Below are 16,169 nucleotides of genomic sequence, written 5' to 3'. Positions count from 1 at the left end.
CAAAGTAGTGCATGATAAATATAGACAAATACAAAGTGCAATATAGAAACACTGGGTAAAAAGAAATGAACAATTAAAAAGGAGGATAAAAGATGTGAGCAGTAGTTAAACAGTAGAAATAAATATATAATAAACAAACAAAAATAGATAATAAATGAAAGCCAGGTCTGAAAGGTGAGTTTGGCTTTAAAAGCATGAAAACACACTGCTGTCTTCAGGAAGGCTGCTCCAGTAACAGAAAGTCATCTACATGTGGGTTTAGTTCTGACTTTAGGGACAAGTAAAAAAATAAAATAAAATAAAAACATCTGTCCAGACAACCTGACAGTCAAAAATATAAACTCAGGAACTTAAAAGGAAAATTGTGCTGACTTTGAACGTCCGCATCAAGATAAACTTACAGATTTAAGAGTCAAAAAGTGTCAAAACGTCTGTATCCTTACCTGAGAGTTTCAAGTTTACAGTCAGGACTCTTTAGTCCAACACACAGCAAATCCAATTCTGAATCCTGCAGCTTGTTCGAGCTCAGGTCCAGCTCTCTCAGATGATTGGATGGGGAGCTGAGAATTTCAGACAAAGCTTCAAAGCTTCTTTTTGAGAGTTTACAATCTCTCAGCCTGAGGAAGAATAACAATGGAGACATATTCTTTTATTCATCTAGCATTATTAAACATATTTGTTCATAGATTCACTTACAGCACTTTCTTGGATGCTTTGACCACTGGCAGCAGCTTCAAAAATGCCTTCTCTGAACGGGAGTATTTCTCCAGGTCGAACTCATCCAGATCTGATGACAGTAAGATGAAGACCAGAGCCGACCACTGAGCAGGAGACAGTTGATCTGTGGAGAGACGTCCTGATCTCAGGGACTGTTGGATCTCCTCCACTAGAGAACGATCATCCAGTTCATTCAGACAGTGGAACAGGTTGATGCTTTTCTCTGCAGACAGTTTCCCACTGAGCTTCTTCTTGATGTAGTGAACTGTTTCCTGATTGGTCTGTGAGCTACTTCCTGTCTGTGTCAGCATGCATAGGAGATCCTGATTGGTCTGCAGTGAAAGACCCAGGAGGAAGCGGAGGAACAAGTCCAGGTGTCCATTTGGACTCTCTAAGGCTTTGTCCACAGCACTCTGGTAGAAGTCTTTTACAGTAAGTGTTTTCTGGAAGATTTTAAAGAGAGGAGATTGTTTCTTAAGCAGGTTGACTCCAGAGTTGATGAAGGTCAGATAGACATGAAGAGCAGCAAAGAACTCCTGAATGCTCAGATGGACGAAACAGTAAACAACGTTGTTGAACATGTGGCACTCATCAGCTTTAAAGATCTGTGTGAACACTCCTGAGTACACTGAGGCTGCTCTGATATCGATGCCACACTCTGTCAGGTCTGATTGATAGAAGATCAGGTTTCCTTTCTGCAGCTGATCAAAGGCCAGTTTTCCCAGAGACTCAATGATCTTCCTGCATGACTCTGTCTCAGCTCCTCCATCATACTTGATGTCCTTCGTTTTTAGGTGAAATAGCACAAGGCGTAGGTAGAGCTCTGTGAGAGTCTTAGGCAGATCTTTGCTCTCTTTGTTCTTCATGACAAACTCCAGAACTGTAGCAGTGATCCAGCAGAAGACTGGGATGTGGCACATGATGTGGAGGCTTCGTGATGTCTTGATGTGGGAGATGATGCTGCTGGCCTGCTCCGAATCTCCGAATCTCTTCCTGAAGTACTCCTCCTTCTGTGGGTCAGTGAACCCTCTGACCTCTGTCACCACGCCAACACAGTCTGGGATCTGATTGGCTGCTGCAGGTCGTGTGGTTATCCAGAGGCGAGCAGAGGGAAGCAGTTTCCCCCTGATGAGGTTTATCAGCAGCACATCCACTGAGGTGGACTTTCTAGGGTCAGTCAGGATTGTAGTTTTGTGGAAGTTCAGAGGAGGTCGACACTCATCCAGACCATCAAAGATGAACACAACCTGGAAGTCTTCAAAGCTGCAGATTCCTGCTTCTTTGGTTTCAGTGAAGAAGTGATGAACAAGTTCCACCAAGCTGAACTTTTCCTCTTTCAGCAGATTCAGCTCTCTGAAAGTGAATGGAAACATGAACTGGATGTCCTGGTTGGCTTTGTCTTCAGCCCAGTCCAGAGTGAACTTCTGTGTTAGGACTGTTTTCCCAATGCCAGCCACTCCCATTGTCAGCACTGTTCTGATTGGTTTATCTCTTCCAGGTGGGAGTTTAAAGATGTCTTCTTGTCTGATGGTTGTTTCTGGTCTGTCTGGTTTCCTGGATGCTGCTTCAATCTGTCTGACCTCATGTTCATCATTGACCTCTGCAGTCCCTCCCCCTGTGATGTAGAGCTCTGTGTAGATCTGACTCAGGAGGGTCGGGTTTTCTGTTGTAGAAATCCCCTCGAGCACACACTGGAACTTCTGCTTCAGGTCTGACTTGAGTTTGAGCTGACACTCAGTGAGAATCTCTGCATGAATAAACAGCAAATGACACAAATGAGAAAACTGCATTCTGGTTACTGTGGTTATGTGTTCAGTTCACTGGACTCTTGGTGTCATGATCCGGGTGAGTCTGAGTAACTTTCCACAGCATCAGCTCTCCTCCCCTGGGTGGAGCCCTCCTCACTCCTCCGTGCTCCTCACCTGTTGCCAATTACTCCGGCAGTATCTATGAGCAGCACTCACAATGAACCTTCTCCAGATTGTGTGCTTAGCACAGTCAGTTCTCTGCCTCACATTTTGTCTTGTGCTCCTCAGCTTGTTTCGCGTAACCCTCTTTTCCTGTTCCCTAGTCGGCACCTGGATACATCTTCCAACTCTCGCCATAAGTCACGCCTCAGGATTCTGGCCTGCCACTGCTGGGAAAACTCACTCTTGCAAACTGCCATCCTCAGCTGCCTGCCTCCCTGTGCACCCACATCTCACTCTGTACCCAGATTTAATTCATCTCCTCCTCCAGCTGATCTCCACCTGCAGCCACGTAACACCTCTTAGTTTTTAAATCTTGGACTCATTCACTACACTGTGGACCACTCTGATTATTATCTCCTTTGTTCCAGTGATCCTGGATAGTTTCTATTCGCCCGATTCTGCCCCTGTTGTTCCTTTGACCTGCCTCAGCTTATGTTCTGGCCTCAGCTCTGCACTTCTCATAATACCTCGCTTGCTGTTGAATTTAGCCGTGATTCAGCTTTCTCCGTCAAGAAATCTAGTAAAATACATTTCTGTTAAAAGTCACTCAGCCTCCGTTTTTTGGTTCTGTGCTTGACTCCATTCCTTTTCATGAGCCATTGAGCCCTGACACTTGGGTTATAACTGAGGGCAGGTTTTATAGAGACACATTTGATTTAATTGTGTTTATTTATACAGCACCAAATCAATACTAGCAACATTTCACATATTACATAAACAACACTATGGAGCCAGTGATGAATAAATATGTAGAATAAATGAAAGAATTTCAAGTATAAAAGTTTTTTTTATTAATTCCTCCAAATAACAACAACAGTCACCCCAATGTGCTTTATATTGTAAGATAAAGAACCTACAATAATACAACAGAAAAAAACCCAACTATCTTTTTGGGTCCTGAAAACTGAAGGCTCTGCCTCCCATTCTACTTTTAAATACTCTGTGAACAACAAGTAGGCCTGCAGAGCGAGAGCGAAGTGCTCTAACAGGGGGATATGGTACTACAAGGTCATTAAGATAAGATGGGGCCTGATTATTTAAGACCTTGTATGTGAGGAGCAGGATTTTGAATTCAATTCTGGATTTAACAGGAAGTCGATACAGGAGAAATCTGCTCTCTCTTTCTAGTCCCTGTCAGGACTCTTGCTGCAGCATTTTGGATTAACTGAAGCCTTTTCAGCGAGTTTTTAGGACTTGCTGATAATAATGAATTACAGTCGTCCAGCCTGGAAGTAATAAATGCATAAACTTGTCACGGCTGGGGCAGCAGTCGTGCGGTGGAGTTAAATGAGGACCCAAGTTGCAGACAGTGGTGGAGATGCGAGTGAGGTTTTATTTACAGTGAACAAACCAAGGTGAGGGCAGAACTAAACATAAACCTAAACTGGAAAAACTACAGTGGCTTGCAAAAGTATTCGGCCCCCTTGAACTTTTCCACATTTTGTCACATTACAGCCACAAACATGAATCAATGTTAGTGGAATTCCAGGTGAAAGACCAACACAAAGTGGTGCACACGTGAGAAGTGGAACGAAAATCATACATCATTCCAAACATTTTTTACAAATAAATAACTGCAAAGTGGGGTGTGCGTAATTATTCAGCCCCCTGAGTCAATACTTTGTAGAACCAGCTTTTGCTGCAGTTACAGCTGCCAGTCTTTTAGGGTATGTCTCTACCAGCTTTGCACATCTACAGACTGAAATTCTTGCCCATTCTTCTTTGCAAAACAGGCAGATTAGACAGTCTGACAGATTAGACTGACAGTCTCAGGCAGATTAGATGGGCAGCGTTTGTGAACAGCAGTTTTCAGATCTTGCCACAGATTCTGGATTGGATTTAGATCTGGACTTTGACTGGGCCGTTCTAACACATGGACATGTTTTGTTTTAAACCATTCCATTGTTGCCCTGGCTTTATGTTCAGGGTCGTTGTCCTGCTGGAAGGTGAACCTCCGCCCCAGTCTCAAGTCTTTTGCAGACTCCAAGAGGTTTTCTTCCAAGATTGCCCTGTATTTGGCTCCATCCATCTTCCCATCAACTCTGACCAGCTTCCCTGTCCCTGCTGAAGAGAAGCACCCCCAGAGCATGATGCTGCCACCACCATATTTGACAGTGGGGATGGTGTGTTCAGAGTCATGTGCACTGTTAGTTTTCCACCACACATAGCGTTTTGCATTTTGAACAATAAGTTCCATTTTGGTCTCATCTGACCTGAGCACCTTCTTCCACATGTTTGCTGTGTCCCCCACATGGCTTGTGGCAAACTGCAAACGGGACTTCTTATGGTTTTCTGTTAACAATGGCTTTCTTCTTGCCACTCTTCCATAAAGGCCAACTTTGTGCAGTGCACGACTAATAATTCCCCCACCTGAGCTGTAGATCTCTGCAGCTCGTCCAGAGTCACCATGGGCCTCTTGGCTGCATTTCGGATCAGCGCTCTCCTTGTTCGGCCTTGTTCGATTACACACAGGTGCACTCTATTTAGTCATTAGCACTCATCAGGCAACGTCTATGTGCAACTGACTGCACTCAAACCAAAGGGGGCTGAATAATTACGCACACCCCACTTTGCAGTTATTTATTTGTAAAAAATGTTTGGAGTCATGTATGATTCTCGTTCCACTTCTCACGTGTACACCGCTTTGTGTTGGTCTTTCACCTGGAATTCAAATAAAACTGATTCATGTTTGTGGCTGTAATGTGACAAAATGTGGAAAAGTTCAAGGGGGCCGAATACTTTTGCAAGCCACTGTAACAGACAAACCTGAAAACATAAGGACAGCGGGGAATACACAGAGATGACACAAAGAAGGCTGGATAGAGAGACGAGTAGTAACACTGATTAACACAGTAATGCAGACGACACAACGAGGAACACAGGCAGACACATACTATAAATACACACAAGGTAATGAGGGAATGACACACAGGAGGGGAGCACAGCTGATCCTAATTCACAAGACGAGACACAAACCTTCAAAGTAAAACAGGAAACAGACTGTTTTACAACACAAACTCGGGGACACGAACAGAACACAGAGGAAAGACACAGGTAGAGATCAACCTAAGAACTAATACAAAATCAGAATTAACACAAAGTACACAAGGTGATACCAAAAATGAAACAAAACGCTGAACGACCCAGGACCATGACAGAACTAGTTTTTCAGCGTCACTCTGAGACAGGATATTTCTAACTTTAGAGATGTTGCACAAATGGAAGAAAGCAGTCTTACATGTTTGTTTAATATGTGCGTTGAAGGACATGTCCTGGTCAAAAATGACTCCAAGGTTCCTCACAGCGTTACTGGAGGCCAAGGTAATGCCATCCAGAGTAAGAATCTGCTTAGATACCATATTTCTAAGATTTTCAGGGCCGAGTACAATAACCTCAGTTTGATCTGAATTAAGAAGCAGAAAGTTAGCGGCCATCCAGATCTTTATGTCTTTAAGACGTTCCTGCAGTTTAACTAATTGGTGTGTGTTATCTGACTTCATGGACAGATGGAGCTGGGTATCATCTGCATAGCAGTGTAAATGTATGCTATGTCTTCTAATGATGCTGCCTAAGGGAAGCTTGGTAACGGGAGCGTTGCCAGCAGAAGGCTGAAGTGGAATCTCCCAGAAAGCTGCAGAAGAAAAAACATGAGCTGAAATGGTGGATTTCAGTCAAATAAGGAGAACTGTGGCTTTCCTCCAACCTTTGACCAATCACCTTAGTGTCCTGTTTATCAACCATAATAAAAAGCATTTACTGTGTGGGCATTTTTTTGTTTGGGTCTCCAAACAGCAGAAAGAAATGGCAGCCATTTTTTTAACTTTACCTTCAACTGGTAAATAGATTTAAGAGAAAGCACTTTGATCATATTTGTGACGTGTCCCAAACTGTTGTTGTCGCCTCATTTATGTTGATAAAACAGCTCTAAAACCAATCTGACAATATAAATCTGTAAAATGGGCAGAAAACCTGCTGCTGGTCCCATTTTAATCAAACCAACCCAAAGAGCAGATATTCATGTGTACACAGGAGGTTATTTGTGCAGATGCATAAAACACAAACTGTTGGCTTTCTGCAGTCTCTCACTCCTGAAAGTGTTGGCAAGTGTTTTGGATTTATTATTTATATAGATTTTAATGGCACCTGTGTAATGTTAACTAAGGTTTTTATTGTTTATGTATTTTTTGTTTAGTCATTCCCTGACTTACCTTTGGGTTCTGGGATGGTTTTATTTAAATTCTCCAACAGATCATTCCTGTTTATCCTCCCCAAAAGATTTTTAGCAACTTCAAAAGTGTTGATAGAGTAGGTATCAAACATCAGATCCACTATGTCCGTCCTCTCTGCATTCTCCAGTTCACTCTCTGGGATTGCTGGTAAACCTTCTACAGACCCGTTCTTCAGATGCCACTTAAATTCTTCAAAGTCATCACGTCCCAAATCCTTCAAAGTCCCCAGAAGGATTTCTTTAGGTGTCGTCATCTTTTACCCTGTAAGGACCCGATAAACAAAGACTGTAACAACAGCTGGAGAGGTAATTGTCTGATTTATCAGAATTTAACTTGATTCTAACAGCAGTTCATCACAATAAATTTCTTAGGCTCAGAATGCAACAAAATTGCACATGAAGAAGCACATAGAGAAGTATCCAAGTAACACTTTGCTACAATATAAAACAAACTATTATAAATAAAGAAAATATATAAACTAAATATATACACTACCCGTCAAACGTTTTAGAACAGCCCAATTTTTCCAGTGTTTTTGTCACGGTTTGCGAGCCGTGTGTAAATTATTAAAGGACCCTTTATGCAGGCAGCTCAGATGCAAGTGAGTTTATTCATCACATGGTGATACAAACAGAAATGGCGAAGGTGAGCATGGAAACTAAGCAAAAACCTAAACTGGGAAAACTAACAGTACACGAATATGAAGAATTACACGAAGGGAAGACGAAAACACGGAACACAAGGGGTGGGAGCAAAGCACCACAACACATCACTATATAGTAGTGATGGGTCCAGCAACACTGATGCACCGACGCTTGTATCAAGCTCACAGAGCGAAACCTGTATCGGTGCGTGTGTCGCTTTAAGAAAAAGTCACGTGATCGATACAGCTGCTGTATCGCTCATTACCAACGCGCTAAACTGTGTTTAAAAGGTACCGCATCTGCATCTGTCAATGGGATGAGTCGCCACCAAAAAACCCCCCAAAAAACCAAAATTACTCTCGCAAAGATAAAAAAAAAAAAAAAAAACATCTCTCCATAACAAAATTGAGCTTGAAAGAAAAAAAAATGTTTCTGCTGTGTGGGATCATTTTGATCTTTTAACTGCAAATAAGGGAATAGTTTGTCTGTCTTTGTTTCAGTGTAATCTATCAGAATAGGAAAAACAGCAATGTGACTTGCAGTGTAAATTATTTATTTTCTATTCTGCTGAGCTTTGTTACACAATCAAAAGCACCTCCTCAGTGTTCAGGCATTACAGAACCAAACATGACAGGCTACAACAATTAAGGGCATAAAATGTAAGAACATAGAACATAAAATCAGTCTCTATGCGGATGATGTGTTGCTTTTTCTGCAAAACACACAAACCAACCTCTCTGAGGTAATTACTTTAATAAACTGGTTTTCAAGAGTTTCAGATTATTCAATTAACTGGCCAAAATCTACAGTTCTCCCCATTAACTGCTCCTTCCATAATTCTTCCTCTGCCCCACTGCAATCCGGAAATATTAAATATTTAGGTATTAATGTCTCTCCTAAGCTTTCAGACTTAACTAAACTAAACCACATCCCACTTCTAAAGAAAGTAGAAGGCGATCTGACTAGATGGAAATCTTTACCCATATCACTCATGGGAAGGGTCGCCACTATAAAAATGATGATCTTGCCAAAAATAAATTACTTATTTTTGATGATCCCTAACAAACCATCACAAGATTGGTTCAGATCTCTGGATTCATATATTTCCAAATTCCTTTGGAAAGATAAACCCCCGCGTATTAGCTTAAAAACTCTACAAAGAACCAAGGATAGAGGAGGATTAGATCTGCCTAATTTTCACCAATACTTCTTAGCCAACAGGCTTCAGTTCATCTCAGAATGGTTAAAACATACCTTCTTAGTTGAGCCCTGGCTAGATGTTGAACAGGCACTATGCAAGGATCTAGAGATTTCAGACCTACCATTTATTAGCTCAAACATCAAAAGACATGAATGCTTTAAAAGTATCAACATCAGCTTTTCTCTAACAGCATGGTGGGAGTTTCTAAAAATAACGGAGTCTTCATTAATCCCATGCAAACGTACACCTATCTGGAATAACCCTGACATATTACAAAACAATAACATGATTAATTTCCCAGAATGGAGTTGTAAAGGAATTAAATACTTAGAACATATATTAGAGGGAACAGAATTTATTCCATTTGACAGACTAGTTGAACAATATGGGATCAACAAGACAAGGTTTTTAGAATATCAACAAATTAAATCCATAGTAAAAAAGAAATTTAACCTCAGTCAAGTTGAATTACAAACACCACTAAGTGCGGCACATTTTCTTACTCTTAAATCCCCCAAATTATTATCTAAAATATACAGAACACTTTCTAAATTAGATGAATCAATATCCCTTCCTACTGCAAAGTGGGAAGCAGATTTATCAGTCAACCTAGACCAAAACTTCTGGTCTCAGATTTGCTTAAAAACTTTTAAATTAATTAAAAATCCCAGTCTGCAATTAATACAATACAAAATACTTCATAGAGTGCACTATACAGGTCATCGGATGTTCAAGATGGGCTTTACATCTTCCAACAACTGCTCACACTGTCAAGGCAATACACCAGACAATTACATCCACGCTCTTTGGTTCTGTCCACCAGTGCAAAAGTTTTGGCGCGAGATATGTGAAGACTTATCAAAATGTCTGAAATGTAACATTCCAACTTCCCCCTTAGTGTGTTTGTTGGGCAGCTTAGATAATGTCACTTCAGAAAAGAATATAGCCCATATGATCTTCACTGCCCTATGCATAGCCAAGAAAACAGTCCTCATGAACTGGAAAAATAAAAATAATCTTAATTCTAACCAATATAGAAATTATCTATTAGATTACATTAGTCTTGACACAGCCTCTGCCACCACATTAGATCAATTGCTCTGGGCCCCTTTTATCAGCTCCATCACCTAGTGGGGGTGGGGGGTCATAGTTTGGTCCCGCCTTCACTGTTGTGATTGGTGAGGGGGTAGGGACAGGCTTAGGGCGTCGGGGGGTTCCCCGGAGGCATCTTCCTTGGGGGGCTCAACCCGGGGTAGCGGTCACGTCCGGTTGGGGGCTCTGTTGGCTCTCAGGTGACTGTTTCCTCGCGGCTGCGTGCAGCGGGGCTAGGGGAGGGTCTGTGCTGACGGACGTGGATTACTGACCTGGCAACCTGGCTGCCCCTGGGTGGGTCCGGGATGGGCGTGAGGTTTTGGGGGCGCTCCGTCTCTGGGCTGGGGCCCGGGCCGGACCTCGGGGGCTTGGGTCCTGGTTGGTGTGTTGCCGGGGTTGTCGGCGGGTGGGTGCATGGGGGCCCGGCCCTGGAGCAGGGTGCCGCCGGTGCGTCGAGCCGCCTGGGGGGCTCTTCAACTGGTGGGGGGGATGGTCACATCTTGCAGGAGCTTTCTTCTCTTCAGGAACTCTCTGCAGGAGGGGGAGATACAGGAGAGGTGGAGGAAGATCTCAGCCTGGGCGTTTACCGTCTTATGTAGTCTGGAAGATGTGTGGATGGTGGGGTGGGTGCAGTTTTCTCTGTGGTGGGGTTGGGTGGACTGTCCAGGGCTCTGTGGAGCCGGGGGGCGCTACTGCACTGGGCCCCGGTCTGATGGGCCTGGGCCCCCCTTCCCTGGCGGGTCGCGGAGGGTGGGAGTGCCTACTGGGGTCAGCGGGGGAGCTGGCCCCAGGGAGGGGTTACCTGCCCCTCCCTTCCTTCCCTCCCCATCTCCAGCTGCCTCCCTCTTCCCGCTCCTCCACAACCACCCACACATGCAGGGCCTTGGAGTGGGGGTATGTCACCAGGGTGCAGAGGAGGCTACCCCCCCCTCTGTCCCCTTCTGGCTGCCTCTGCCTCAATTTTATCCCACAACTTAGACATTCACATTATTCACACTCTCATTACACATACATATAGGATCTTGGGGGTGGGCACAATCACGGAGTCCAAATTACCATCAGGGTGTATACCTCACCCCTGACGTCGTTGCCCACCTCTCAATTTTAAATACACTTAGTCATTGAGGGCTAGCAGGAGGGACTATGCGCTTACCTGCTGCTCCTTGGCAGGTAGCTCCATGCCCTCCTGGGTTTTAATTGCACCTTAGAACACATATGCATCAACACTACAATGAGCGGGTGGAGGGAGGTTTGGAGTCTTCTCCCACCCCCATTCTCTGCGGCCTGCTGGAGCGGGAGGGCTAGTAGGAGGAGTTGGCCGTCCGACTGCGGTCTGGGGTGTGGGGCCTCCCTGCTGCTGCGGAGTCGGGGTGGTCTGCCTCTCCCCACCGCAGGGAAAAGGGTAACACCACCTGGGTCTGGGTGCAATTCCCCCCTCCAGGGGCAAGGGTACCTAGACCCGGTTTGTAGAGTACGCTTGGGGAGTGTGATTGTGTGTACAGCGTCTCTTTATGTCTGTCTCCACGTTGGTTGAGTGTGGAGTGAGTGCATATGAGAGCATGAGGGTGGGAATGGATGTTTGTGTCTGTGTGTGCCTGTATGTCTGTGTCTATAGGTCAGGTTGGGTATCAGACGCCACCTCTCTGGGGACATCTCAGGCCCTCCAAGGTTTGGAGGCCTATCTCCACCCACCACCACTTCCCCTGCCGGTGGCGGACTCCCTCAGGTGTCGGTGTGTTGGTGGTTCTTTGTGTCTGGGGGTGGGCGTCCGGGTACACACCGGCTCACTCCTTGGCGGCCGCTTGTTGGGGCCTGGGGCCTGGGGCTCGCTCGGGCCCCTTTGGAGGTGGGGTGCCCCCGGCCTCTCGGCCTGGGGCTCGGTCACTCAGGCACAGCTGGGGGCCGGCGGAGCTCACGGGCGCGTCACTGCAACTCCCCCTGACTTCTGCTCCGCGGCTGCTGGGCGAGCCCTCATCTGGGACTCTCCTCAGCTCTTACTGGAACAGTGGCGCGGCTGCCCCTCTGTTGGTCTTCCATGGTCTCTTGTGTTCTGGGGGCCTCTGGATGTCTGGAGTTTTGATCTCCTCCATACCCGCTTCACACCCTGGAGGACGGGGCTGTGGCCCCCCCACACTCCCTAGCAGATCATTACATGGAGAAACCTTTGGAATGCAAGCATGCTGATCCACACAGGTATGCACACATGGGTATTCACAGACGCGGACTAAAGCTTTCTTGGCTGCTGCCTCAAAGCACACTGTGCGCTGTCTATCTTGCGTGCTGCACAATATCGTTTATTATTTAGTAAATATTGATATCTATGACTAGCTAGTTTATTGTGATGGTGCTTTGTTTTCTCTATTATTATGTTGTTCTTTGTTGTTTGCTGTCTCCTCTGTTTGTTTTTGTTTGTTTGTTTGTTTTTTTCTCTCTTCCCCCCCTTCTCACCGTCTCTTCTCCCCTTTGGTTTTCTTTCTTTCTCTCCCCCTCTTTCTCACATTCATTCCCCCTGTCCTATTTATTAAAAAAAAAAAAAAAAAAAAAAAAAAAAATGACAAAGGATGAACTGAAGCTCTGCCATCACGTAATGTCGCATACTGCTGTTTCTGATGTCATTTAGAAAAAAACAAAAAAACAAAAAACAAAAACAAAAACAAAAAGAAAACAGAACCAAACATGAAAATGAGGAGACAAACGCACCGAGAATGAACACAGGTCGGCCTATATTGACACTGAACTGCTTTATCATCATTTTTTAATTAACATGCGTTTTATTATTTTGAAATCAAGCACCTAGGAAGTCTGTTCTGGACCATGCAGTCCTGAGTTTTATTATAACGGACTGCCAACCCCTTAGTATTGTGGAGAGTGTCGGAGAGAAACATTCCAAGATCAGAGGATCCTTTAACGTACTGGGGGAACAGGAAGACATCTTATCTGAACCTTTTCCACCTGGCTTTACAGTTTTTGTGTACCCCAGCTTCATCTGTGCCTCTGAATTTTCCAAAGCTGGGGAAATGCACCTTAGAACACACATGCATCAACACTACAATGAGCGGGCGGAGGGAGGTTTTGGAGTCTTCTCACACCCCCGTTCTCTGCGACAGGCACGTGCAGAGGGGGGGGGGGGGGGGGCTAGAGGGGCTTGAGCACCCGCCCCTTTCCTGATGGGTGCCCAAGGTGCCCTTTTGTTGAGGCAACTTTTTAAAAAAAAAAAGTATTATTTTTTTTTAATGTGTGCGTGCGTGCGGAGTCCTGTCTGTGCCCTTCAACAATAATATTTAACTATTAATCACAGTTTTGCTAAATAAAAGGATCTGGCTTGCATCAGTCACATGATCACATTTAACCAATGATCGCCCTCGACGGCAGAACGCGCTGGTTACGAGCCGGGAACGAGCTCACAAAGAGCACGCGCATTTTTTGCGGTCCGGAGCTGTAAGAGAAACACAAGTTAACTCAGAGACACAGACTGATGCGACAAACCCAGTAAGTAGGTGTACAGCGTACACTGTAGTGTGTAGCACACAGGAGTATTAGCTTATTACGTACACGTTGGTAAGTTGTCTTGTGGCAATTTGACGAACTGAAACAAACGAGCGTGCTGTGTGTGCAACAGCGTGACAAACATTACCTGTCCTTTTATTAACTGCACAAGTAGTGCTGGTCACAGCTGCTGGCTACCTGTGTAAGGCTGTCATGGGTCTGTAGCTCTGTCACCGTTTTAGTGAACATATTTAGTTTTAAAGTAAGTTACAGAGCATTTCCTGCCCTTCTGGGGGGATTATATTTCACTAAAAACGATCTAATATACATGTCCACATAATTATGCATTATTATAATTATAATATATTAAAAACACGCTGTATTTTAAAGAACATACATTAAGATGCAGATTATATTAGATTTATATTTTAAATAAGACAAAATTTGGATTTTACAGCAGTAAAATGATTGTATCTCTATACATGTAATAAGCTTTGCCCTGCACAGAGTGGATAGTGAAACAAATGGAATCATCATAAATACATTATTTCATATTTATTACTTCCCCCTCCTCATTGCTTTATTATTGTAGCTCTAGTAATGAATAATAATGTAAGGATTCTGGATCAGCACCATGATGCCCATAGTATATACAGTATTCTGAAGAAGGTCTAAAATGTCAGTGTGTTGCACCAAAATATTTAAGTAATTATCAGTTTTAGTTCTTAGAGTGTACCTCAAAGCACACTGTGTTCTGTTGATCTTATGTGCTGCACAATAATGTTTAATATTTAGTATTTACTGTTATATTACTATATATCATTGTGATGTTGTTTATTGTATTGCTCTCGTTTTCTTCTGCTTGTTTTCTTTTTTCTTTCTCAACAGGTGATCCAGGTGATTGATGTATGTGTGTGTGTGTGTATATATATATATATATATATATATATATATATATATATATTTTTTTTTTTTTTTTTTTTTTTTTTTTTTTTTTGTCTGCTTATTTAGTTGGTTTTTGTTTTTTTGCCCTTTATCCCTGTCCCAGGACACAGCTGGGAGTGATTGACAAGATGAGACAGAGGAAACGCAAACTAAACACACTGACATGAGACACGGACCTTCACCACAAAGCAGTAAATACATAGACTGAGGCTACGTCCACACGTACACGGGTATTTTTGAGAACGGAGATTTTCCGTTTTTGTTTTCAAAAATAATCCCGTCCACACGTAAAGGCAGAAATGAAGGAAAACACTGCTAGGAACATGCCAAAGCAACAGGTGGAGATATATTCCTAACCGTGCAGAAATGCTGGCCAATCAGAAGTCTAGAAGCCTCGGTGGGAAAAAGTAAACAAAGCTGGGGCATAGAAGGAGAACCAAGTCGTATGTGTGGAGGGACAGTAACTGTGTGTATATGTAATCATTTAAACACTGCAGAAAGTACAATTAACACTAATAGTATAATAATAGTACCTGAATTGTACGGAGCCCCTCTGATGACATGGTCCAAAAATAAATAAATTGTGGCCACAAAATACCCTCGAAATACTATTTTCGAGAGCACGAAATGGGTATAACGTGGCAACGAATTACGCATTTGTGGCAACATCATATTGATACAATTCCTGGACAGCTGCGTAGAGACACAAGCATGAGAGTAGGCTAAACCTATACACCGTGGACAGAGACGGTATGAGTGAGTTTTATTTTAGGCTGGGAATGAGCTACAATGCATTTTGAAAAGCCTGCAATGCAAGGAACCATTATTACGGAGAGACATTTAAACAGGATACTGAGAGCCCAGTTGCTTTACAGGACCTGGACGCCGGGATAGATTTTATTGTCAACCAACTGCAAGGGCCTGGGAAGGATCACGGTTATTGGTCAAGTGTTTCGTGCCCACAAATTAGCATTTCGTGCGCACGAAGTAGTATTTTGTGGCCACAATTGATTTATTTTTTGGACCATGTCATCAGAGGGGCTCCGAAGAATTGGGATACAGCCTCTGAGATAGAAAGTGTGCGACCGTGAACTCGACTCTCTTTATGACACATACACACACAGACACACACACAGACACTTGTTTTCAGATTTTAGTGAGGACACCAAAAAGCCTCAAAAATATCCTCAAACTCGTGAGGACGGCCATTTTGTGGGACTCTATTAGCCCACATAGTAGCATACCAACTCTTTGTCCTCACAAACATGTCTAAACAGGCACACACACACACACACACACACACACACACACACACACACACACACAAACAGGTTTGTCAGGTTCCTCGGCTCGTTCTCTGCGTTCAGTCCATTGAAGGTGATTATTGAGCCAATCACAGCTACAGAGCTCACTGTGACTCTTCTTCTCTCTACAGTCACACAAACAAACACACTCAGAGACTCTGACAGCAAAACTACAACAATGTGGTGTTAACACTCACCCTGCCTCAGCTCCACCGTCCTCCTGCTGCTCTGACGGAGGCTCAGCTGTTTCTCTTCCTGTTCCCACCTGCTCGGGTGGCTCCTCCCCTCTGCAGTTACAGGAAATCAGGTGTGTGTGTCTCTTGTTGAGACTGGTTCTTCCTGCTCTCTCTCTGGTGGTGCAAAAATTTTTTATAGCGGGTGTGTTGTTAGGCTCTGGGCATCTGCATAGACATGTTCTTTTTTTGAGAATGTGAGGACAAACTTGAAAGAGAGACACTGTGAGAGTGGACACATCCACACTGCTGCTGCATCTGTGCTCACCACGATGGCCTCCTTCAGAGAGATGGAGGACTCACTCTGTCTTCTGGCTGATGTAAGTGTTCAGCTTTGAACAGCTGTCG

At 43.9% G+C, this 16,169-nt stretch overlaps 1 protein-coding gene across 1 annotated transcript; it reads right to left on the bottom strand.

Annotated features, from left to right (window-relative positions):
* Positions 1-439: 439 nt before the first annotated feature.
* Positions 440-7,169, bottom strand: LOC147302843 (NLR family CARD domain-containing protein 3-like). The gene is made up of 3 exons (XM_086284454.1): positions 6,896-7,169; positions 697-2,464; positions 440-617 (listed from the first exon to the last, which is right to left on the bottom strand). Exons 1-3 carry the CDS (start codon positions 7,167-7,169, stop codon positions 440-442), a joined length of 2,220 nt encoding a protein of 739 aa, XP_086140580.1.
* Positions 7,170-16,169: the final 9,000 nt, after the last annotated feature.

The sequence above is a fragment of the Aulonocara sp. 'chitande type north' Nkhata Bay genome, linkage group LG23 (genome assembly GCF_057382095.1).
Source record: "Aulonocara sp. 'chitande type north' Nkhata Bay isolate Kocher_YH1m ecotype deep benthic linkage group LG23, A_spYH_male_GT1.1, whole genome shotgun sequence".
Lineage (NCBI taxonomy): Eukaryota > Metazoa > Chordata > Actinopteri > Cichliformes > Cichlidae > Aulonocara > Aulonocara sp. 'chitande type north' Nkhata Bay.
This window is presented reverse-complemented; position numbering and strand designations above follow the sequence as displayed.